At 36.6% G+C, this 21654-nt stretch overlaps 5 protein-coding genes and 1 long non-coding RNA gene across 10 annotated transcripts; 4 read left to right on the top strand and 2 right to left on the bottom strand.

Annotated features, from left to right (window-relative positions):
• Window positions 1-385: 385 nt before the first annotated feature.
• LOC104721247 (uncharacterized) lies at window positions 386-1203 on the bottom strand. Its single transcript, XM_010439185.3, has one exon. It carries the CDS (start codon window positions 1106-1108, stop codon window positions 665-667), a length of 444 nt encoding a protein of 147 aa, XP_010437487.1. The 5' UTR covers window positions 1109-1203; the 3' UTR covers window positions 386-664.
• Window positions 1204-1795: 592 nt separating this feature from the next.
• Window positions 1796-4835, top strand: LOC104721246 (CMP-sialic acid transporter 4). Of its 4 annotated transcripts, none has more exons than XM_087475330.1 (16): window positions 1796-1914; window positions 2011-2065; window positions 2155-2224; window positions 2303-2414; window positions 2562-2641; window positions 2802-2877; window positions 2974-3074; window positions 3227-3298; window positions 3390-3438; window positions 3539-3580; window positions 3742-3863; window positions 4043-4102; window positions 4199-4247; window positions 4342-4436; window positions 4583-4630; window positions 4727-4835. In XM_087475330.1, coding segments are annotated over exons 1-16 (1059 nt in total). In that variant the 5' UTR covers window positions 1796-1887; the 3' UTR covers window positions 4728-4835. The 4 variants fall into 4 exon arrangements, with proteins under 4 accessions (XP_087331456.1, XP_010437486.1, XP_087331455.1 ...); XM_087475329.1 differs by having other exon boundaries at window positions 1815-1914; window positions 2005-2065; XM_010439184.3 differs by having other exon boundaries at window positions 4583-4835.
• A 212-nt stretch (window positions 4836-5047) lies between these two features.
• LOC147933562 (cysteine protease XCP1-like) lies at window positions 5048-6667 on the top strand. Its single transcript, XM_087475331.1, has 4 exons — window positions 5048-5622; window positions 5730-5965; window positions 6064-6201; window positions 6308-6667. Exons 1-4 carry the CDS (start codon window positions 5160-5162, stop codon window positions 6521-6523), a joined length of 1053 nt encoding a protein of 350 aa, XP_087331457.1. The 5' UTR covers window positions 5048-5159; the 3' UTR covers window positions 6524-6667.
• Window positions 6668-7049: 382 nt separating this feature from the next.
• Window positions 7050-7868, top strand: LOC147933561 (uncharacterized). The gene is made up of 2 exons (XR_015570557.1): window positions 7050-7158; window positions 7330-7868. It is a non-coding gene; the product is annotated as an uncharacterized LOC147933561 (long non-coding RNA).
• A 1037-nt stretch (window positions 7869-8905) lies between these two features.
• Window positions 8906-11693, bottom strand: LOC104721243 (damage-control phosphatase At2g17340). The gene is made up of 12 exons (XM_087475328.1): window positions 11326-11693; window positions 10991-11056; window positions 10797-10863; window positions 10636-10704; window positions 10414-10554; window positions 10179-10307; window positions 9980-10066; window positions 9756-9830; window positions 9594-9671; window positions 9397-9474; window positions 9237-9299; window positions 8906-9134 (listed from the first exon to the last, which is right to left on the bottom strand). The coding sequence occupies exons 1-12, from the start codon at window positions 11493-11495 to the stop codon at window positions 9054-9056; spliced, it is 1104 nt and encodes a 367-aa protein (XP_087331454.1). The 5' UTR covers window positions 11496-11693; the 3' UTR covers window positions 8906-9053.
• Window positions 11694-13977: 2284 nt separating this feature from the next.
• LOC104721242 (brefeldin A-inhibited guanine nucleotide-exchange protein 4-like) lies at window positions 13978-20221 on the top strand. 2 transcript variants are annotated; one of them, XM_087470996.1, is made up of 10 exons: window positions 13978-15445; window positions 15544-15893; window positions 15974-16396; window positions 16541-16833; window positions 16954-17227; window positions 17316-17812; window positions 17894-18215; window positions 18298-18652; window positions 18742-19403; window positions 19486-20221. In XM_087470996.1, exons 1-10 carry the CDS (start codon window positions 15418-15420, stop codon window positions 20074-20076), a joined length of 3795 nt encoding a protein of 1264 aa, XP_087327122.1. In that variant the 5' UTR covers window positions 13978-15417; the 3' UTR covers window positions 20077-20221. The 2 variants fall into 2 exon arrangements, with proteins under 2 accessions (XP_087327122.1, XP_087327121.1); XM_087470995.1 differs by having other exon boundaries at window positions 13990-15445; window positions 15554-15893.
• The last annotated feature ends 1433 nt before the right edge of the window (window positions 20222-21654 follow it).

The following is a 21654-nucleotide window of genomic DNA, read 5'->3' as shown; positions in this document are numbered from 1 at the left end:
ACTTCAAATCAAGATTAGTTTAAAAATTATGATGAGAGCAATAAATATGAATTCGCCACCGACGATATTGGTGCCACCGACAAATGTTATGTCGGCCACACACGTTCTCTGTTGTATGCAACCGAAGTTTCGTCAATACCTTTTTTTTTTTACACACCACAACCGTTAAAAACCCACAAAATAGGGGGGGGGGGAAATATTTGGTGGAAATTAATCTCATAGATCTACACTTTTACACTTGTATGATCATGATTAAATTCTTGAACCTCTATACTTAAACCTTATAACATTCTTGCATTGTTATTATTATCATCATCAATTATCATTTATACGATCAATATGAAAGAAATACTACAACGGAAGTTCATATATGGCGCGTAAAAGATTAAAACAAAAATAACGGATTTCTATATAATTTGCATGGTTATTAAAAGAGAGATACAAAAAATACAACTGCACAAGCCACAAAACATCAAATATAAATAAATAAATTGATTAATGATCTAAGCAAAATACAATATTAAAATTTTTAGAAGAAGATAAAAAAAGACACAATTATACATTATACTCCATTGCATAAAAGTAAATTAAAAAAAGAAGAGACATATCACGAAAATCTCAACCCCCATATTGTGAAAGCAAGCTTTCAAGAATCATTTGTTCTTTATCGTTGACGCTTGTATTTGCAAGAAAGAGGAAGAGAATCAGAGGAAGAAGATCCCATGAGGTTACGGATCTGAGACCGGAGTTTGAAGAAGACGTGCATTATACTTCCTCTGTTTTGAGAACCAATAGATTTAGCTTCGTCTTTGTTAAGCTCAAGATCTCTGATGAAGATGGGTTTTCTTGAAAGGATCCACGACCAGCCCCATTCCCACCATTCTTTCACAGAGGTCCCTGCTTGCTCTCCCATAGCGGAGACAGATTTGGATCTCGGGAACCTAGCTGCTATAGCCGCTGGTTGGTTAGAGAGGTTGAGGGAGAGAGAAGAGAGACGACGTCGGATGAGTCCAGGCTCATCTTCGGCGGTGGTGGTGGAGTTAGGGCGTTGAGAAACGGGTAGAGAAGTGGGTTTACGAATCTGGAGAGTCTCCATCATTGAGCTCATTGCTTTGTTCTTGGAGAGAGAGAGATTGAAGTATGAAGATGATGAATGTGATTATGTGAATGTGAGAGATGATAATTAGTGAACACAGCTCTAACACAGGCTGTGTTTTTATTCCATTTTTATTTGTGGGCTCCATTTTACTTTTATGCCCACAGCCAATTAAATTTTGCACTTTTTTTTTTTGTTTTGTTTTTTTAATTACAATGTAATTTTATGTTTATTTGTTGTTTTGTATGTAACTATGTATGCATCTTAAGAAAATAGGAGGCACAAAGATTTTAGTTTTGGTGAATATAGATATACATTGTTTTCAGGTAGGGTTCCATTCCCATCACAATTCACAATACACAACTTAATTTAGGTTTTTCTTTCTAGTTTTATTTTCTCAGTATAGAAAATGCTTTTTTTTTTCCTTTAAATTGGATTTGCTTGATTTTTAGTATTTTTATTTTCTTTTTTATCAAAAAATGAAGCCGAATCTGTCTCCACTCCACTAACAACCAAATTTCATGTTGAACCAAAAATTAAATCATATTTAAATTATAAAAACACACAAAAAAAACAAAGTAATGTTACGTGGAAAGTAGCCGAGACGAGCCAATTTGGTATTGTATTGGACCAAGGCCCAATAAATATCAAGCCCAAAATAGAATGTTAAATCACTTTTTTTTTTTTTTTATATACATTTAATTTTCCAAAATTTCCTTTTTTTTTTCTTTTAAAGCTGGAGTTGGGAGTATGTATTGTTCGGAGTAGAGAGATCTGAGGAGATTGAAACAATGGAGTACCGGAAGATCAAAGATGAGGTTCGTTGCTTCTTCTATTCACTTCTTCTTTCCTTTTTGGATTTCAATTTAGGGTTTGTAATCTCTTTAATGCTCGATTTTGGTATTAAGCTTCAGGACGATCATGGCGTCGCTTCTGATATCGAGAGTGTGAAGGGGAAATCTCACACCGGTGAGTTTCTTCTTTCTTCTATTTTCTCTCAATCTCCACTTTTGTTTATTCGTTTAGTGTGCTCATTGGTGCTTTGATTATCATGTCAGTTGCTTCGAGTAACATTGCTATGGCTACTCTTGGGGTTGGATCCGGTGAACGGGTTAACTGGAAACGAAAGTAAGTTTTGATTCCTCTAAACATCATAAAATTTCGAAATTTCTTCTTTTCGTTTAAAATTTACTTGTGTTGAGGCAGGGGCGTAGTGACCTGTGCACTTACGATTCTGACGAGTTCTCAAGCGATACTCATCGTGTGGTCGAAGCGAGCTGGCAAGTATGAGTATAGTGTTACTACCGCCAACTTTTTGGTGAGTTTTTGAACCTTTTTATTACTCTGTATTGAAAATTGAGTGATGTTATGTTACAAGTGAGATTTAGTTGTGTGGTTTATTATCTCTGAAGCGTATTATTAGGCTGAAATAGTGATTTTTGTTTTACTCTTTGGTGGACATCAGGTTGAGACACTGAAATGTGCGTTATCTTTCCTTGCATTGACAAGAATATGGAAAAACGAAGGTGTTACTGACGACAATAGGTAGGGTTTTCTTTTACCACCTCAATATGGTTTTCTGGGAAATTACCATGTGTTTCAGGTGCAATTAGTTTCCTTTAAAATTCAGTGGTTTCGAATTGGTTCCATGTATCTCTCTTTGAACATGACTATAGATAGCTCATTTTAATTTTCTTTGAATCAGGTTAAGCACGACATATGACGAAGTTAAAGTCTTTCCTATTCCTGCAGCATTGTATCTTTTCAAGAATTTGTTACAGGTGTGATGTCGTCTTGAATTGGTCGATGTTTGTAACTTCTGTTTTTCACGTTAATATGTTTCTAACTACTTGTGGTATCACCTTTTCATGTGGCAGTACTATATTTTTGCATACGTAGACGCCCCTGGCTATCAGATATTGAAGAACTTGAACATCATAAGTACCGGTGTCTTGTACAGAATTATACTGAAGAAAAAGTAGGTTTTTTACTCATTGAAATGGATTTCGTAGCTTTCAATATATATTCGTTCTGGAAATCCATACGTTATCTGTTTTTTATTCCCATCAGTTAAATTAAGTGTGCACAGCCTCTTTCTAATCAGTTTGCTTACTATATCTTCTCTAACAGATTGAGCGAGATTCAGTGGGCAGGATTCATTTTATTGTGTTGCGGATGCACCACTGCTCAGTTGAATTCAAAGTAAATGTAGCATTCGATTTTTTCTCTGCGAACTTAAGGTCTCTACTGATCTTTTTAATACATGGTCTCATATCTAAAATTGCTTTTGCAGTTCTGATCGTGTTCTTCAGACATCTCTTCCTGGCTGGATTATGGCAATTGTAAGCTGTTAGCCTCCTTTGCATGCTAATATCAACTAAGAGTTGTGAAGTATATATCATGTCCACACCAATTGATATAATCATTCATTGTCGTTTCTAGGTCATGGCTCTGTTAAGTGGTTTCGCCGGAGTGTACACAGAGGTGAGATATTAGGACTGTATACTTTAAATACTCAAAGCTGATTCATTTCTTTTCTGTGTGTGTATGTGAACACTAATTTACTCTGTTGTTTAAAACAGTATGAAAGGGTCATTCCACTGATAACTTATGCTTAATAAAGGTTTTGCTTTCCATTTTGGCAGGCCATTATAAAAAAGCGACCTTCCAGGAATATTAATGTACAGAACTTCTGGCTATATGTCTTTGGGATGGCTTTCAATGCTATTGCTATAGTGATCCAAGATTTCGATGCCGTTGCAAATAAGTAAGTCCAAATTCTTCTGGTCTCTCCATTCAGATTTGCTACAACATAGTACATGTAAAGGAATACTACTTCTCTATAGTCTCGTTGTTCTAGAGCTCATTATTTCCAACTGGCCGAGTTATTATGCTGTTATGTCGCATCTGGTCTGGTATTGAATGTGGGCTGTTTTCCATTTTTAGGGGATTCTTCCATGGTTACTCATTCATCACAGTACTCATGATTCTTAACCATGCTCTCAGGTAAAAGCTACTTTAGAGGCCAGACTCTTCTCTTATTCTTAACGTAAGTTCGGGAAGTTAACACATTAAAACATTCTTCTATTGGTTATTTTGCAGTGGCATTGCTGTGTCAATGGTGATGAAGTATGCAGACAATATTGTAAAGGTAGTATATTTGCAAGTGCATTATCATTTGTCAGCAGGTTCCCCTAAGTAGTCACTTTTGTACACGAGGTCTAACTTTATCAATTGGTATGTAGGTTTATTCGACATCAGTGGCGATGCTTCTCACCGCGGTTGTCTCTGTATTCCTCTTCAATTTCCATCTTTCCCTTGCCTTCTTCTTGGGTTCAACGTAAGTTAACCACCACGTGCCTTTACTTATACAATCATCTCAAATTTTGATATTAAAAGTAGCCACCAACATTATCATGCACATAAGAGCCAATGATTGTGTAAAAGGTTTCTCTTTTAATGCTTTACTGTGTTTGCACTGTGCAGGGTCGTCTCTGTTTCAGTATATTTGCATTCCGCAGGGAAGCTACGATAGTAAAGATCTCGAAACTTACATCTACCAAGAAAATTGCCATTATTCTAGTACAGAGATGAAGCTTTTTAACGATTACGATTTTGTTTTTCGTGTAGGTAATATTCACAATTGTGCTTATGTATTTGATTTATTTCCCGTCACGAAACTTACTGTTCTCATTTGTACGAAACCAAAAATTATCAAGAATAGTAAAAATTTCAGAAATTATATGCGTAATTGCCTATACATAACTTTGTTTTATAAATCCTCCCTCCGGATATTTTAATAATCATTTACTGTCTGAACGCGAAGCTGTTTTGTTGGAAAATATCACGCTTAGAGCAAAAGGCTTAACCAAAAATGTTCCAACCGTGAAGACTCAGAGACCGGCGAACTTGGTTATTTAAATTAATCATTGTCTTTGCTTCAAAGCCAATACTGTGAGACTTTGGCTTGTTTCCCACTTGTATATAAGCTCTATTCCTCTACTCTCTTTCTCACCATCTCTTCTTCTTCTTCTTCCTTTTCTTTCAGTGAACAGATTTAGCTATGGCTTCACTTACCAAATTCTCTCTTTTGGTCGCCATTTCAGCATCAGCTCTCCTCTGTTCTGCTCTTGCCCGTGATTTCTCCATTGTTGGATACACACCGGAGCATTTGACATCCACTGAAAAGCTTCTAGAGCTCTTTGAGTCATGGATGTCAGAACACAGCAAGGCTTATAAAAGCGTGGAGGAGAAAGTGCACAGGTTCGAGGTGTTCAGAGAGAACCTGATGCATATAGACCAGAGGAACAATGAGATCAACAGTTACTGGCTCGGTTTGAACGAGTTTGCGGATTTGTCCCATGAAGAGTTCAAGGGAAGATATCTAGGACTTGCAAAGCCACAATTCTCTAGAAAGAGGCAGCCCTCTACTAACTTCAGGTACAGAGACATCACTGACTTGCCTAAATCCGTAGACTGGAGGAAGAAAGGCGCTGTGACTCCTGTTAAGGACCAGGGTCAATGTGGTAACATTTCTTCTCTCTTTCACCTTTCTTGGTCCCAAATTAAGATAGGAATAGAACAAGAGACTGGAATAAATCTTTACAATGATCTTCTTTTGTTGCTGCTGCAGGTAGCTGTTGGGCATTTTCAACAGTTGCAGCTGTGGAGGGGATCAACCAGATCACAACAGGGAATCTAAGTTCGCTTTCAGAGCAAGAACTCATAGACTGTGACACAACTTTCAACAGTGGCTGCAACGGAGGTCTCATGGACTATGCATTCCAGTACATAATTTCAACAGGTGGTCTCCACAAAGAAGACGATTACCCTTATCTCATGGAAGAAGGAATTTGCCAAGAGCAGAAAGTAACAAACGCTAGACAAATAAATACATGAATAAACAAAAAATCATACTGTGATACAGATTAATTATAATACTGATCACATTCATGAATCTTACACAGGAGGATGTGGAACGTGTGACGATCAGCGGCTATGAAGATGTCCCAGAAAACGATGAAAGTTTAGTAAAGGCTTTAGCTCATCAGCCAGTCAGTGTGGCTATTGAGGCTTCAGGAAGAGACTTCCAATTCTACAAAGGGGTATGTATAACAGATTATTCTGATATCTAAACTTTGTTCTATGTATCCTATCTTATCTTGTTGCATTCTCTCAAAAACTGATTTGGGGATTATGGTTTGTTTACAGGGAGTGTTCAATGGACGATGTGGAACAGACCTAGACCATGGTGTAGCAGCGGTTGGCTACGGTTCATCAAAGGGATCTGACTATGTTATCGTCAAGAACTCATGGGGACCAAGATGGGGAGAGAAAGGGTTTATTAGGATGAAGAGAAACACTGGTAAACCGGAGGGACTCTGCGGAATCAACAAGATGGCCTCATATCCCACCAAGACTAAGTGATAGATTCATGTTCTGTTTCTTTCTTTAAAATTTATCTTTCATTACATTTCCATTTTACCCGCTTTAAGCACATCATATTGTATTGATTGATGTGTGAGATTATAAAATAATATGGTGAGAGTTCTCTTACCTTTTTTTTTTTTTCTGATTAAGAGTCTTCCAAATGCTCCTCCATCATCAATAACTCTCTCAATAGGATCATGTTCTCAAATATGAAGCTTCAGATACATTAGTTAGTAACTTATTTATGTCTTCCTACGAGCTCCTTGAATTCCTCTTCTCCTGTTAAAACGCTTTGTTCTTTTGATATTGTATAACGTTGTTGATTGTTGCATTTGTAAAACTACTTCCATGTTTCAAAACAAACCAATGAACCAAAACTCCCAACATCCAACCATAAAGCTCCCCCACAAAAAATTGTTGACTGATAGCAATATGTGATCCTAATATTCATTCTCTCCTTAGTCATTTTTTCTACGTGAACAACTATTTTTGCTTATATCTTAAAATAGAAAAGTAAATTCTTTATAAATATTCCATAAAACGAAACAAAAACAAGACGATAAGAAATGGCAAAAAAGTACATGTTAGTTTCATCATGTTTGTGATGATCATCATCATATTGACTTCAACAGGTAATAAACATTATAGCATATAAATCTTAAGTTTTTTTTTTTTTCATTTCGGTTTTGAATTTTGATTTAAACAATCTAAGCCAAACAATTAACTAGCATATAAATCAAAATTTATTATTATGGATTTATTAAGATCTAATCAAAATTAACTGCACTTTTTTTTTTACTCAGTAATATCAAGATCTCCAAAAACTACTGCACCTCCACCTCCATGTCACATAACACGAAGCAAGACACAAACCCATAATACTTGTAATAGTGAGGAACGCGATCGTGGTGACGTAGTTTTATGCCACAATACTTGTCGTGGCGAACGGTTTTTGTTGGGAATATGTATGGGAGTAGGCGCAACCAAGTTTTGCGCGTGCAGCAGTTGTCTTGATGGTAATCCACCTTGGTTTAAGTTTTAGTGCTAATCATATTTTAAATGATAAAACAATCGCTTCCTTGATTACGCAACACTGTTTGTTGGGGTCTATAGCCAACATCTCTCTTCACATATGGATTAACTATTATCATATTGACTTTTTACGATGAATTATTTACATATAAATTTTCTTATTTTTTATGTCAATTATATTAGACGAAAACTCATGGTAGCCCCCGAATAAATTTTATTTTAGTAATGTATTATGTAATTATATCGGTGAAGAAATAAATGTAATCAATACTCTCTCTGTTTCATACTATTAAGTAATGTTTAAGGTTTTTTTACACACAAGTTAATAAAAACATATAATCTTATTTAATGTACATATTCTTCAAAATTAAACCAATAAGAAAATACAATGTAAATTTTGATTGGTCAAAAAAAACACATTTAATTTTTGCATAGAAAACTGAAAACATCCCTTAAAAAAAACAATTTTTTTGTGCTAAAAGATCACTTAAATTGAAACAAAGGGAATATTAAAAGATTATGGGTCAAAAAAGAAGATCGCAACAAATTGAGATTGACTCTGAAGAACGTAAGAAACATATTTTAGACAAACCATACTACTACTCTGTTCTTTTGATGTAGAACGTTTTTTTATTATTATTCTTTATTATTATTATTATATAGCATTAAAAGAAGTAAACACTCACTACAAGAAAACAACTTAATATCAACATTGTTGGCCACCCGATGATGATGTCATGTATAGTTAGTGATAACCAAGATGAATCTACCAGCACGAGATGATTCTCATCACCACCCTTCGTCATTCTTCATCAATCATCATCACTAACTATCTCATCATCATCAGGGAGAAACCAAGTTCGCTTATATTATAGCCCTCATTACATAGCTGTCTACCGTATCTGCTTCTTTTTTCCAGCGCGTCCAATCAGCTGAATCTCGTGGAGACAGAAAAATGTACGTACCAAGTGGTTCTCCCACCCATTCGGCAATTATATACATCTCTGGGGACGTCATTCGTTGACAGTGACAACAACCAACACTAGCCGTGTTATACTGTCGGGTCGGGAGGACCACTTGGTACATCTCCTATCTTCACGAGATTAAGCTCAATTTTCTACTATAGCTAGTGAAGCAAGAAACTAAACTCAAAAGTGAACAAGACATGCTATGATTTTCTATCTACGACCAGAGAATGCTCATGTTGCAACTTGCAAAGTGTGTTTTTTCACTTGTGATGATGTTTAATTAGACAGTGAAATACGACCATGTATGTCCTCATAATATGAAACCAAATATAAGGACCAATCAGAAAGATTAGTACTTTTGCGTATTTTTCATGAAGAATTTCAAAAAGTCATAAATTCTTAGATCTGAATGTCGACAGAGAGTAGGATTTGGATCTCTAAGTTACAAAGCCTAATAAGAGCTGTTTTATATGACATGATAAAATTATCGGAGGAGTTCAGTAAAAATGAGGTTGTGAAATATATAATTAACTCTGGACTTCATTGTATTTGATGACACAGTCATAAAGACGTCCTCCAAGAAATTGTGCTACTTCTGGATGCTTCACCTGCATAACAAAAGAGTTGACCGGAGTTATAATGAGGATGAATCAAGGATCCCATAACTCTTCTTCTATGTAACAACACCACGAAACTCTTAAGATAATTACCATTCCAATTTTGAGGGAATCACACTTGAACTGAGCATAAAGGTTTGTCTCTATCCCACGGCCCTGTCCACAACAGTCAAGGAGTCAGTTTGTAGGGAACCTACCTGCTAAGACTAGATAACACATATTCCGCAACCTTCACAGGACTAAAAGGTCTTACCATGCCTTCTAAGATGACCAAGTCTGCATCAGTTGAAAGGTATGCAACCTCCTGTGATACTCTAGCAAGATCAATAACCTGCAACAATTATAGGAAAGGAGATGAAAATTTTAACAATTGCCAATGGATAAACAGGACTTGGTGACTTGGTGGTACTAAAAGTGCATTCATCTTCTGAGAGCTTTTAACTACCATACCGGTAAGTCATTCCCTGAATTTGCAATAAGAAGATTTGAAGTATCAACACCCATCAATTGTCCATTTTCATCCTTCAGCTGATAAATTAAGACTCAGTCAGGGTTGAGTTTTTTTTTTTAATATGTAATGAACAGGAGTACCCGAATGATTCTATTCATCACCTTAGACAAAATCTCTGCAAGCTCGATATAAGTTACATCGTTGATAGATGGAAGTTCATTAGCAGCCAGCACAACCTTCAAAAGGGAAGGTGCAAAGGAGGAACGAACAACTTAGTACATACTTAATTAACTATTTCTTGCAATCATAATGCCAAACCAGAGAACAATAATGCCCATAATTGTACACGAAAAAAACTCAGAATGAATTTAGGACATGGAAGCACCTGCATTCCTCGACGTAGCATTTCTCTAGCAAACGGCAAGATACCCAAAATTATGTCTGCACCAGAATTATCGACAAATATAACTGCCTGTTATGAAAAGGAGACAAATAAAACAAATCAGTTTGTCCTGCGATCATACTCTTTAAGTCATGAAAAAGTCTTTAAGCAGACAAAACAGAGTGAAGTTAAAAGAACTGACTTTCTTCCAAGGCTTCTTGACCCATCTAGCTTGAAAGTTATCCAAATCATCAATAACCCATGGTCGTGGAACTAAGTTTTGACAACTAGCCAAAAATGACATTCCGTCCTTAGAGAAAACCTCAGCTAGCTTCAATATGGGGAAACGAAATACAAGAACCATTCATTAAGATACTCAACAAAAGAGATGTGACAAAAGCAACAGTGCATGAATAAGAAAGAGATCACTCATATACCTGTGCAGAACCCAGATCAAAGATGTTTCCAGCAAATATCCCTCTTACCAGATTCTCTATGCGTTTTCCTTCATCTTCAATAGCATCACTCAGACGGACAACTTCAGGAAATAAAGATATAGCCTTAGCATTCTCCTCATCCTGAATGAACTTGCCGGATCAGAAAAGAGTACAAGAGAAAACTACACTTTACGAGAAAAGCACTTGTCAAGAAAACCATACCTTAACTTTCTTGAAGATGTCCCTAAATCCTAATTCTCTTAGCATTACCTCACGGATTCTGCAGAGAAGCTGCAAAAGTAAAAAAATGTAAAACTCCAAACCAATCCATGAACAACAAAGCTCTCTCTAAGCTTAACAAGGAAAGCGTTTTCTAAACTTACAATGCAATCTGGTGGTCCACCATGGCTATCTGGATCCTTCTTCAAGTCCTCAAGAATCTCCGCATACCTTACCAGAAATCAAACGCAGAAAAAAATTGAATGCTTTTAAGCGAAAGAGTGTTTCTTTTTTAGCAACTATGAAAACACATGTGAGCCTGCCAAGCTATAGAACAACAACAACAACAAAAAGATACCTTTTGGCAAACTTTTCAGCTCGAACTGGAGCATCTGGAACGGTTGTATCGCTCTCTGCTCGTTCCCTGCAACAAAAAAAGCAACTTTATAAAACATCCATAAACAATCAGAGTTTCTTCATTATTTCACAAAGACAAAGCTCATGGATAGCCAAATTGACCAGATTGATAGATAAAACGAATTAATACGAATATCATCCAGATCAATCGACAGATAAAATCCAAAACCCGAGAAATTTCAAAGGTATATGAACTTCTTAGAACATAAAAATCAAAGCTTGACTTAACCCATTAAAACAGAATCAAAGAGAGAGAGGGAAGAGAAAGAAGCGAACTTGAAAGAAGGGATGGAATTGGAGAAGAGATCGATCCAAGAGATCTCAGTGGGAGTAGCCTTTCTGGGATTATCAGAAGGGAATCGATAAGGAATGGTGCAAGCTCTGTAGTTTGATTCTATCGGAGTCGGTAACAGAGGCAACGCCACCATCTCGGAGTCGCTCTCCATCTTCTCTCGTTCTTCGATCGATCCTCACCAAAGCAACACTATACTGTGCGTGTCGTGAGTGAGAGAGAGATCGGAATCTTACTAAATGAAATCAAGCAGATTCCTTCACGATGAGAGCGATGATGACACACATGTCTCTGTGTGGTGGGCGCTCGCATGTTTGATGCCTTCACCTTTGGTTTCATTCGTGTGTGGGTTATTTTGTTTGGTTTGGTTCGGTTTAGTTATCCCAAGTGAGAATAACACAAACTCAATTTTTGTATTTATATTTATATTAACTTTTAAATTTTTATATTCAAACCAAAAAATCAGTTCTTTATTCACAATAAATTTATTTTTATGAATTTTTCACATATTTTATCATCTTACATATTCTACCTAATTTTTGTAACTCTCATATTTATAATTATATCCATATTTTAAGGCACTAAATTTTAATTAATTGCAATTATTTATTTGTGTTTATGTTATTTTTTTCACCTCCATAGTATTTATAGCATCATAATAAATGATTAATGACAATTAAAAAGAGAATAAATAATAAAAGATAATAATATTTAATTGCATTTTTGTAATTCTTATTTACTTTATGTAAGAAGTTCAACATGTGTGTATGATATATATATGTAAGATATGATATATATATATATAATATTTTATATTAATTTATTAAAACAAAATTATTGTGAATTGTAAATATATATAAGTTAGGTTTTGGTCTCACTTATACTGGTATAATTGAATCATTTTCTTGTGATTTTTATATATGACTTCATCAATCACCTCGGAAAAACGTTTTTAGTTTTCGATTAATCATCTCAACTAATATTTATATTCATAATGAATTTAAATAATATAATAAATAATAGGTAAGTTTTCTTGTATTTGTTGGATAGTGGAAAAACTATTGAAAGAATTAAGAAAGCTATAAAACCATAATTATGAGAATTTTTTTTATAATTTTTGTACAAATTTTGAAAAATACTTATTTAAAAGAATATTTATGTAATATATACTATTAAATAATTAATTTATTCAATAAGTTACAAAACTTCTTTAAAAGTATATAATTATATTTTGTTATATTAATTTTAAATTTATGCTACGCGTGTGAGTGTGACATTATCCAGTGTTACAATAAATTGAACAAGACATTAAAATTTGTGTACTCGCGAGTCATGACTATCGTCGATTCGTAGTTGAACAAGTAAACTACATATGAAACATGCTATTGCTATTGGACACGCTTCTGCTTTAAACCAATTTTTATGAAACAATACACGTCAATGTCGGTTTAGTTTGGTTCGGTTTAATTTGGTTCGGTTTAATTATCTCAAGTTCATCATGGTTTGAGACTTGAGAGTACGCAAACACAAACTCAATTTTTGCGGATGAAAACACTACTCAATTTTTGTATTATCGTATACAAAAATAAGCCCACTACGACAACTTAATTCAACAAAGAATAAGCCCACTACGACACATTTGGTCTTATTTATTTGGATGATTAATTCAAGTTAAAACGTTACATCTTCCTTCCATCACCATTTGGGTTATCCTTGCTTTGAAAACGTCCGTTTTAATGTATACAAAACTAATGCAACCAATCAAATATCATTATATTCTATATAATAAATAATTTTGTAGAAATAATGACGAGATATTTCGATTATATTTTTCTTTCTTAAACAGCATATTGCGATTTCCTTACGGTTTTACATTTGTAAACAAAAAGAGAATATTGCAAGACGATCAATGTCTATCATTGTATTCTATGTTAAAGAGGTCAAAAGGTCATGTTTGGCGCTTGAACAACAGGACTATAGTTGGGTTAAACCCACAATAATCTATGGCATGTGGTAATTTAGAAAGAAAACCAAAATAATCATTTGACTAATTGTACTTATTTATACAAGTCGGATTCATTTTAGTCGCAGTGAATTGATTGATAAGTCATAACCGAATTTTAGAGACATATATATGTTTCTCTCCTTTGGTAGTCTATATAGTTTTAACTTTTTAATTCAACAGTTAATAATAACATCCATATACATCAACCAATATTACAACAAAGTGTTAACATGACTAGTTATGCTAATTATTTTGACGAAAATCTAAAATTAGAGAGGGAATTAAAAGAAAATCACCGTTACTATTCAATACTCATCATTACTGTTACGTTAAAAAAAGGCATACGAAAAAAGCTTGAAATTTATAAGCGCAATTACGTTTCGAAAGTAACGTTTTATCAAAGTCAATTGATTTAAAAAACCATTATTATTATTATCCGACGTGACCATTATTATTACATATCGTATTAAGATATATGCCATTGGGACGTGGGAGATGAGTGGTTTAATTAACACAAACCGAATCACACGCGCCTTTCTCTAAGACGTTATTTCCACGCGCTATCCCTCTTCAGTAGGAAAGCTTTTACCGATTCAGCAAAATCAAGAAAGCTATATAAATCCCGCACTTCACGATTTGAAACGTACGTTCAAAGCTTCTCTCTCTCTCTCTCTCTCTCTCTCTCTCTCTTTCCCGATATGAACTAAATTAACCTCACCGTTTGAATTTTTTCCGGCGATGTCAACGTCACAAACTCTCGGCGGTGCCACCCGTTGTGGCCGGATCATAGGTCCATCATTAGACAAGATCATAAAAAACGCAGCGTGGCGTAAACACACGTACCTCGTCTCCTCTTGTAAATCCGTTCTCGACAAGCTCGAGTCTCTCCCCGACGACTTCCACGATCCTTCCTCCGTCGTCTCCGGCCTCGCCGCCTCAGATGCAGATTCCGTTCTCCAACCTTTTCTCTTCTCTCTCGACACAGCTTATTCGAAAGTCGTCGAGCCTTCTCTAGATTGCGCTTTCAAGCTCTTCTCTCTCTCGATCCTCCGGGGAGAGATCCAATCCTCTAAACAAGATTCAATCCTTTTCAAACTCGTCAACGCCGTCTCCAAGGTCGGTGCTATAGCCGAGGAACCGATTCAACTCGCTGTTCTCCGAGTTCTCCTCGCTGCTGTTAGATCTCCATGTGTATTGATCCGTGGTGATTGCTTGTTACACGTTGTCAAGACTTGTTACAACATTTACCTCGGTGGCTTGAGCGGCACGACACAGATCTGTGCTAAATCGGTGTTAGCTCAGATGATGCTCGTGATCTTCACAAGATCCGAGGAAGACTCGCTTGATGTCTCTGTCAAAACCGTTTACGTCAACGAGCTATTAACCTTCACGGACAAGAGTGTTAATGAAGGAAGCTTTGTTTATTTCTGTCAAGGGTTTGTGAATGAAGTCATGGCTGCAGGACAAGGAAGTCCTCTTCCTCCACCTGATGTGATTGAGATTCTGTTGGCAAATCCGGAGACCGAAACTGTTATGACTCCGGATTCGCCGTCGTTTCGAGGCTACGTAGCAAACGGAGAAGGTGACTCAGAGACCGGTGACATGAGTAAGATGAGACAGGACGCTTTTCTTCTGTTCAAGAACTTGTGTAAATTGTCTATGAGGTTTTCGTCTAAGGAGAACAATGATGATCAGATCATGGTGAGGGGTAAGACTTTGTCTTTAGAGTTGCTTAAAGTCATTATTGACAATGGTGGTTCTGTTTGGCGCTCTAATGACAGCTTCATCAATGCCGTTAAGCAATACTTATGCTTATCACTACTGAAGAACAGTGCGGTGTCAATCATGTCGATATTTCAACTGCAGTGTTCTATCTTCATGAGCTTGTTATCAAAGCTTAGATCAGTCTTGAAAGCTGAAATAGGCATTTTCTTTCCGATGATTGTTCTTCGAGTGCTTGAGAATGTTCTTCAGCCTAGTTACTTGCAGAAGATGACTGTTCTCAACTTGTTAGATAAAATGTCACAAGATCCGCAGTTGATTGTTGATATCTTTGTGAACTACGACTGCGATGTGGATTCTGCCAACATACTTGAAAGGTATTATTAGATTAGTCTAAGAAACTGTCACATAAATATTTGTTGCATAGCTCGTTAAGAGTAAATGTAATGTATTAAAGCTCTTATAATTCCATCAGATACTTGCAGGATTGTCAACGGTCTTCTCAAAACTGCTCTAGGACCACCGACTGGATCATCAACAACGTTGTCCCCAGCGCAAGATAGTACTTTCAGGAATGATTCTGTCAAGTGTTTGGTTAACATAGCAAAGGCAATGGGGAATTGGATGGACCAGCAGTTGAAAGTGAATGAGACTGTTTGGCCTAAAGGCTCACAAGTTTATGCTTCTATGGACAGTAATGCAGGTCAAATTGGTGAATTAGAAGGAACTATATCTGACTGTGACTCACAGCCAGATACTACTAATCCAGAAGCTTATGATGCTTCTATGCTTCAGCAACGAAGGGCTTACAAAATTGAACTGCAGGTCTTTAAATCTTTGATGATAGATCAGTTTTATGTCTTGATTGGTTCTGTTCACTGACGAATGATTTTGGTGATTTGCAGAAAGGTATCTCTTTGTTCAATAGGAAACCATCGAAAGGTATCGAATTTCTGATAAGCAGCAAGAAAATAGGCAGTTCACCTGAGGAAGTAGCTTCCTTTCTGATGAAGACAGCAGGGTTAAATGGAACTGTGATTGGTGATTACCTTGGTGAAAGAGATGAACTTCCTCTCAAAGTAATGCATGCATATGTGGACTCGTGTAATTTCGAAAAGAAGGATTTTGTTGAAGCAATAAGGTTCTTTCTACGCGGCTTTAGGCTACCGGGAGAAGCTCAAAAGATTGACCGAATCATGGAGAAGTTTGCAGAACACTACTGGAAATGCAACCCTGGTTCTTTTACTAGTGCAGACACTGCTTACGTTCTTGCTTACTCTGTGATTATGCTAAACACAGATGCACATAACAACATGGTTAAGGATAAGGTATGTTTTCTTTTCCTTGGAACTAACGTATGAGACCATAACAAGTGTAACGTCTGCTCATTCCTCTGTTTCTGAGACTGCAGTAGATACATAGAAATGGTATGAACTGTTCTGATGCCTTGTAAAAATTCAATGGTTATGTAGATGACGAAAGCCGATTTCATCCGCAACAATCGGGGAATAGATGATGGGAAAGACTTACCTGAAGAGTACTTAGGCTCTCTATATGATCGAGTTGTGAAAGAAGAAATCAAGATGAACTCTGATACTTTAGCCCCACAAAACAAACAAGTGAATGGCTTGAATAAACTGTTAGGCTTAGACGGCATCCTCAATCTGGTTTCTTGGATGCAACCAGATGAAAAACCTCATGGTGCCAATGGACGTCTTATAAGGGATATTCAGGAACAGTTCCAAGCAAAGCCAGAGAAATCAGAGTAAGCATTGTTGTTATACCAGCTTTATGTGTCATAGTGTTATATGTTTCTCACTCTGTAAGTAATATTATGAAATCTTGAGTAAAATATTAATCTGTTTGTGATGTTGTTGGTCTGCAGGTCAGTGTATCATACTGTTACAGATATTTCGATCTTGAGATTCATACTAGAGGTCTCTTGGGGACCAATGCTTGCTGCATTTAGTGTCACTCTTGACAAGAGTGATGATAGACTAGCAACTTCTCTTTGCTTACAAGGCTTCAGATATGCGGTTCACGTCACTGCAGTTATGGGAATGCAAACTCAGAGAGATGCTTTTGTAACTTCCATGGCCAAGTTCACTAATCTCCATTGTGCTGCAGATATGAAGCAGAAAAATGTTGATGCTGTAAAAGTAAGTCCCTTGTTCTATATCTCAGCCTGTCTAAATATGTTGTATATCACCAACTTATGAAAATAAACAATCTGTCATTGTATTGCAGGCGATAATAACAATAGCCATAGAAGATGGTAACCATCTACATGGTTCTTGGGATCATATATTAACTTGCCTTTCTCGTATAGAACATCTGCAACTCCTAGGAGAAGTATCACCATCAGAGGCACGTTACGTCCCAACCAAAAAAGCTGAGGTAGACGAGAAGAAAGCTCTAGGTTTTCCGAATTTAAAGAAACGTGGATCTTTTCAGAATCCATCTGTTATGGCTGTTGTTAGGGGAGGTTCTTATGATAGTACTTCACTTGTGAAAAGTGTTCCCAAACTAGTCACTCCGGAGCAGATCAAAAGCTTCATTGCAAATTTGAATCTACTTGATCAAATAGGCAATTTTGAGTTGAACCATGTATATGCTAATAGCCAAAGGTTGAACAGTGAAGCTATAGTTTCTTTTGTGAAAGCTCTCTGCAAAGTCTCCATGTCAGAACTTCAGTCACCAACAGATCCTCGTGTCTTCAGCCTCACGAAACTAGTGGAAACAGCGTAAACTTCCAATTCTATAACGTTATTGTACTAATCCCATTGCTCTGCTTTGTCACTTTCTGATTTACTTTCTTGTGGCAGGCATTATAACATGAACCGTATCCGACTAGTTTGGTCCAGGATATGGAATGTTCTCTCTGATTTCTTCGTATCAGTCGGCTTGTCAGAGAATCTCTCTGTTGCTATATTTGTAATGGACTCGCTTCGTCAGCTTTCCATGAAGTTCTTGGAACGTGAAGAGCTAGCAAACTACCATTTCCAGCATGAGTTTCTTCGCCCATTCGTCATTGTTATGCAGAAAAGTAGTTCCGCAGAGATTAGAGAGCTTATAGTCCGATGTGTGTCTCAAATGGTTCTTAGTCGAGTTAGTAATGTCAAGTCTGGTTGGAAAAATGTCTTCACGGTAAGTAACACACACCCACGCACATTTCTCAACCTAACATACATCTTTGAAAAATGTTATCTAATGATCATTTTTGGGTTAGGTATTTACTACTGCAGCGCTTGATGAGAGGAAGAACATTGTACTTTTGGCTTTTGAGACAATCGAGAAAATCGTGCGGGATCATTTTCATTGCATAACGGAGACAGAGATAACGGTATACGCAGACTGCATTAGATGTCTCATCACCTTCACAAACAGTAAGTTTGAAGGTGATATTGGCTTCAACACCATAGAGTTTCTTCGTTTCTGCGCTTCAAAACTTGCAGAAGGAGGACTTGTCTTGAATGAGAAACTCAAAAACAATACTATCTCTGCGTTAAAGGAAGATTCGTCCGATACACAGATTTCTACCGACTTGGATGAACAAGTATCCTATTGGGTTCCTTTGCTTACAGGTTACAACCAAATCTGGCTTCTTTGCTTAACTCACTAAGTTGTATATCCTTTGTTTTAATAAATGACTTGAGTATGTTTACCTGTTCAGGTTTATCTAAGCAAGCCTCGGATCCGAGACCAGCAATACGAAAGCGTTCCATAGAAGTACTCTTCAACATTCTGACGGATCATGGTCATCTTTTTACAAGACCCTTTTGGACTGGAATCTTCAGCTCTATCATTCTCCCGGTTTTTAACAACAACATACGTAGTAAAACCGATATGCTCTTTGAAGAAAGCGTTGAGTCGCCATCATCAGCAGCTTCTCAAGACACCGAAGAAACCACGTGGGACTCTGAGACATCAACATTAGCGTTGCAGCTTCTTGTCGATCTACTCGTTTTCTTCTTCAGCTCTGTAAGGTCTCAGCTTCCAAGTGTTTTGTCAATCCTCATAGGGTTCATAAAGAGTCCTTTTCAAGGCTCTACAGGCTCTGGGATCTCTGTCTTGCTTCGTTTGGCTGATGGATTGTCTCGTAGCGCCTATGAAAATGAATGGACAGAGATTTTCTTGGCTCTCAAGGAAGCAGCCTCTCTTACTTTCGCGGGTTTTATGAAAGTCTTAAGAACAATGGATGATATAGAAGATGTTGAAACAGTCTCTGGTCAAAGCGTAAACAAAGATGATCTCGATGATGACAGTCTTCACATCATGTCGTACGTTGTATCCAGGACAAAGAAACACATCGATGTCCTGTCTCAAATCGTCGAGGTCCCCTCTCTCTCTCTCTCTCTCTGTTTCTCTCTTTTTAAAGTCACTTACTCTGTTTTTGACTTCTCTGTTTCTTTTGCAGGTTGTGAGTGATTTATACAGAAAAAGACAATTCTCATTGTCCGCATCACACGTGGATATCCTCGCAGACATTTTCTCGTGCATCGCGTCTCACGCGCAGGAACTTAACTCAGACATAGTCCTTCGCAGGAAGTTCAAGAGAGCATGCACAGTTCAAAACCTAACAGAGCCTCAACTACTTAACTTTGAGAACGAGTCTAACAAATCCTACATGACGTTCCTTCAAGACATGGTCGCTTGCAATCCGAACGTATCCAAAGAACTCGATCTCGAGTATCGTCTAGTCACTGAATGCGCAAAAGTCGTGAAGATCTACCTTAAATGCACAGATCAACAACATCAACAAAAAGGACACGTCCTATGGATTCTTCCGATGGAATCAGATCGTGTAGAAGAAGCGACAGCGAGAACTGCGCTGCTTGTTTCGTCACTCGAAGCTTTATGTTCGTTAGAAGCAGAGTCTTTGAAAAGACACGTGTCCAGCTTCTTCCCTTTGTTGGTGGATCTTGTGAGGACTGAGCACTGCTCTCCACAAGTTCCGTATGTCTTAAGCAATGTTTTGAAATCGTGCATTGGTCCTATTTTGGCTTAGTCGCTTGCTTGCGGATTAAGTTAAAAACAACATCCACTAATCTGTGTATCGTCCACATCTTTTTTGGGGTTTGGCTGTCTACCCGAATAAATTTTGGCCATATTTGTTTTCTTTAAATGAATTTTTACGTTGGGTACAATAAAAACATAGTGCAATAAAATCTAAAATAATGCAATTCAATTCATCTAACATAGTGGAAGCTGCAAAAACATTCAATACTTTATTCAACAATGTTAAAGCGAGATTTATCACACACAAAAAAAGTAACAATGTTGACGGGGGATTAGTTTTGTTAGTCTTATTCATTAAGACGTACAGTTTTATTTTAGGGTGAGAAAACGACTATTTTTGGTTGATAACAAAACTATAATAAAGAATAAAACAAGGGAAATCCAGTTTATGAACTAATGCAATTAGCTGTTGACAGTCCTACTCTAAAATTATATAACAAATAAGCGCTATACTTAGTGGTTTTGTTCTCGGTTACAAAAACAAACTTCATTGAGACAGCTAAAACAACAACAAAATTTACTTAAAATAGATTGTTAGATACACTTACATATACTCTCTCGAAAACCTCACAAAATCATATTCCCTTAAAAACAAACACGAAAAGAAAAAGAACAAGAATTTTTTTCTTTTGTAAGAAATCAATTGTTCAAATAAGAAAAAATGGCTGCAAGGGGAATAAACGAGAGAGTGGTGATACTGATGATAGTGGTTTCTATGTTGATGAACGCAACATGGTGCTTAAGCGGTGGGGAGATCTCTACTTTGAAAACACATGAGGGATACGCATTGGATGCAGATCATTGCATCAAACACTGTGTGATCAATAAATGCATGCCTAAGCTTCATGATCAGGTTTTTTGCACGAGGATGTGCCACTATTATTGTACTCAACCTCGCGAATATTTCATCGCTGCCTTTCTAAACCACAATACTGCTGCTTCTCGTAGTCCTCACAGCGAAAAATCGACTTGATCTTTTATTATTCCAAGATTATATGATCATATATATATATGTATTTGACATATTTTATATATTTATCCAAGCGTATTATAATAAGATGATACATATGATGAATTTTGGCATTCTACTGCTTCACAAATGTTTCTGGAAAGACATGACGTCCAAAATTGTCCAACTTTTGTTTTTCAGTTTCTTTTCTTTTTGTTCGTAAATGCTAATTTTATCAAAACGTAAAAGGGAGCAATTTACAAAAACATCTAAAGATTTATGCAGCAGATAATTTTAAACAAAAGATAATTCAAACATCGTCGTGTGGAGTGGTGAATGGTGATGGAGTCAGGTTGGCTGTGCTCAGCTATACTCGAGCTATGGTGCACATTCTAGCACTGTCTACATACCTAATCTAAGATATCCCTTTCAATACTTTTGAGGGAAAATGTAGAACAATGAAATTGAATCCAAGTATTTGATGAGCATTTTGCTTTCTAACAATGAGTCGTTGAAATCGAAGTAGTACATTGGCAAGCATGTGCATAAAATTAATATCAGCTTCCTTTGTTTGTAAACACAAAACAGACCCCCTCTGTAAAGTTTAGCAATTTGGAT

This window comes from Camelina sativa, chromosome 11, assembly GCF_030686135.1.
Source record: "Camelina sativa cultivar CO46 ecotype springtype chromosome 11, ASM3068613v1".
Taxonomy (NCBI): Eukaryota; Viridiplantae; Streptophyta; class Magnoliopsida; order Brassicales; family Brassicaceae; genus Camelina; species Camelina sativa.
This window is presented reverse-complemented; position numbering and strand designations above follow the sequence as displayed.

What these genes read in the sequence shown, in the direction of transcription:
- LOC104721247 (XM_010439185.3), bottom strand. Translation starts at nt 1,108, where the DNA reads ATGAGCTCAATGATGGAGACTCTCCAGATTCGTAAACCCACTTCTCTA.
- LOC104721246 (XM_087475329.1), top strand. Translation starts at nt 1,888, where the DNA reads ATGGAGTACCGGAAGATCAAAGATGAG. An exon ending in GAAGGGGAAATCTCACACCG is followed by an intron (nt 2,066 to 2,154) that starts GTGAGTTTCTTC and finishes TTATCATGTCAG; the next exon opens with TTGCTTCGAGTAACATTGCT. An exon ending in ATGCAGACAATATTGTAAAG is followed by an intron (nt 4,248 to 4,341) that starts GTAGTATATTTG and finishes ATTGGTATGTAG; the next exon opens with GTTTATTCGACATCAGTGGC.
- LOC147933562 (XM_087475331.1), top strand. Translation starts at nt 5,160, where the DNA reads ATGGCTTCACTTACCAAATTCTCTCTTTTGGTCGCCATTTCAGCATCA. An exon ending in GAATTTGCCAAGAGCAGAAA is followed by an intron (nt 5,966 to 6,063) that starts GTAACAAACGCT and finishes AATCTTACACAG; the next exon opens with GAGGATGTGGAACGTGTGAC. An exon ending in ACTTCCAATTCTACAAAGGG is followed by an intron (nt 6,202 to 6,307) that starts GTATGTATAACA and finishes GTTTGTTTACAG; the next exon opens with GGAGTGTTCAATGGACGATG.
- LOC104721243 (XM_087475328.1), bottom strand. Translation starts at nt 11,495, where the DNA reads ATGGAGAGCGACTCCGAGATGGTGGCGTTGCCTCTGTTACCGACTCCG. An exon ending in GTGGACCACCAGATTGCATT is followed by an intron (nt 10,705 to 10,796) that starts GTAAGTTTAGAA and finishes TTACTTTTGCAG; the next exon opens with CTTCTCTGCAGAATCCGTGA. An exon ending in TCAAGAAGCCTTGGAAGAAA is followed by an intron (nt 10,067 to 10,178) that starts GTCAGTTCTTTT and finishes TTTTCATAACAG; the next exon opens with GCAGTTATATTTGTCGATAA.
- LOC104721242 (XM_087470995.1), top strand. Translation starts at nt 14,085, where the DNA reads ATGTCAACGTCACAAACTCTCGGCGGTGCCACCCGTTGTGGCCGGATC. An exon ending in CTTACAAAATTGAACTGCAG is followed by an intron (nt 15,894 to 15,973) that starts GTCTTTAAATCT and finishes GGTGATTTGCAG; the next exon opens with AAAGGTATCTCTTTGTTCAA. An exon ending in GTTGGAAAAATGTCTTCACG is followed by an intron (nt 18,216 to 18,297) that starts GTAAGTAACACA and finishes TTTTTGGGTTAG; the next exon opens with GTATTTACTACTGCAGCGCT.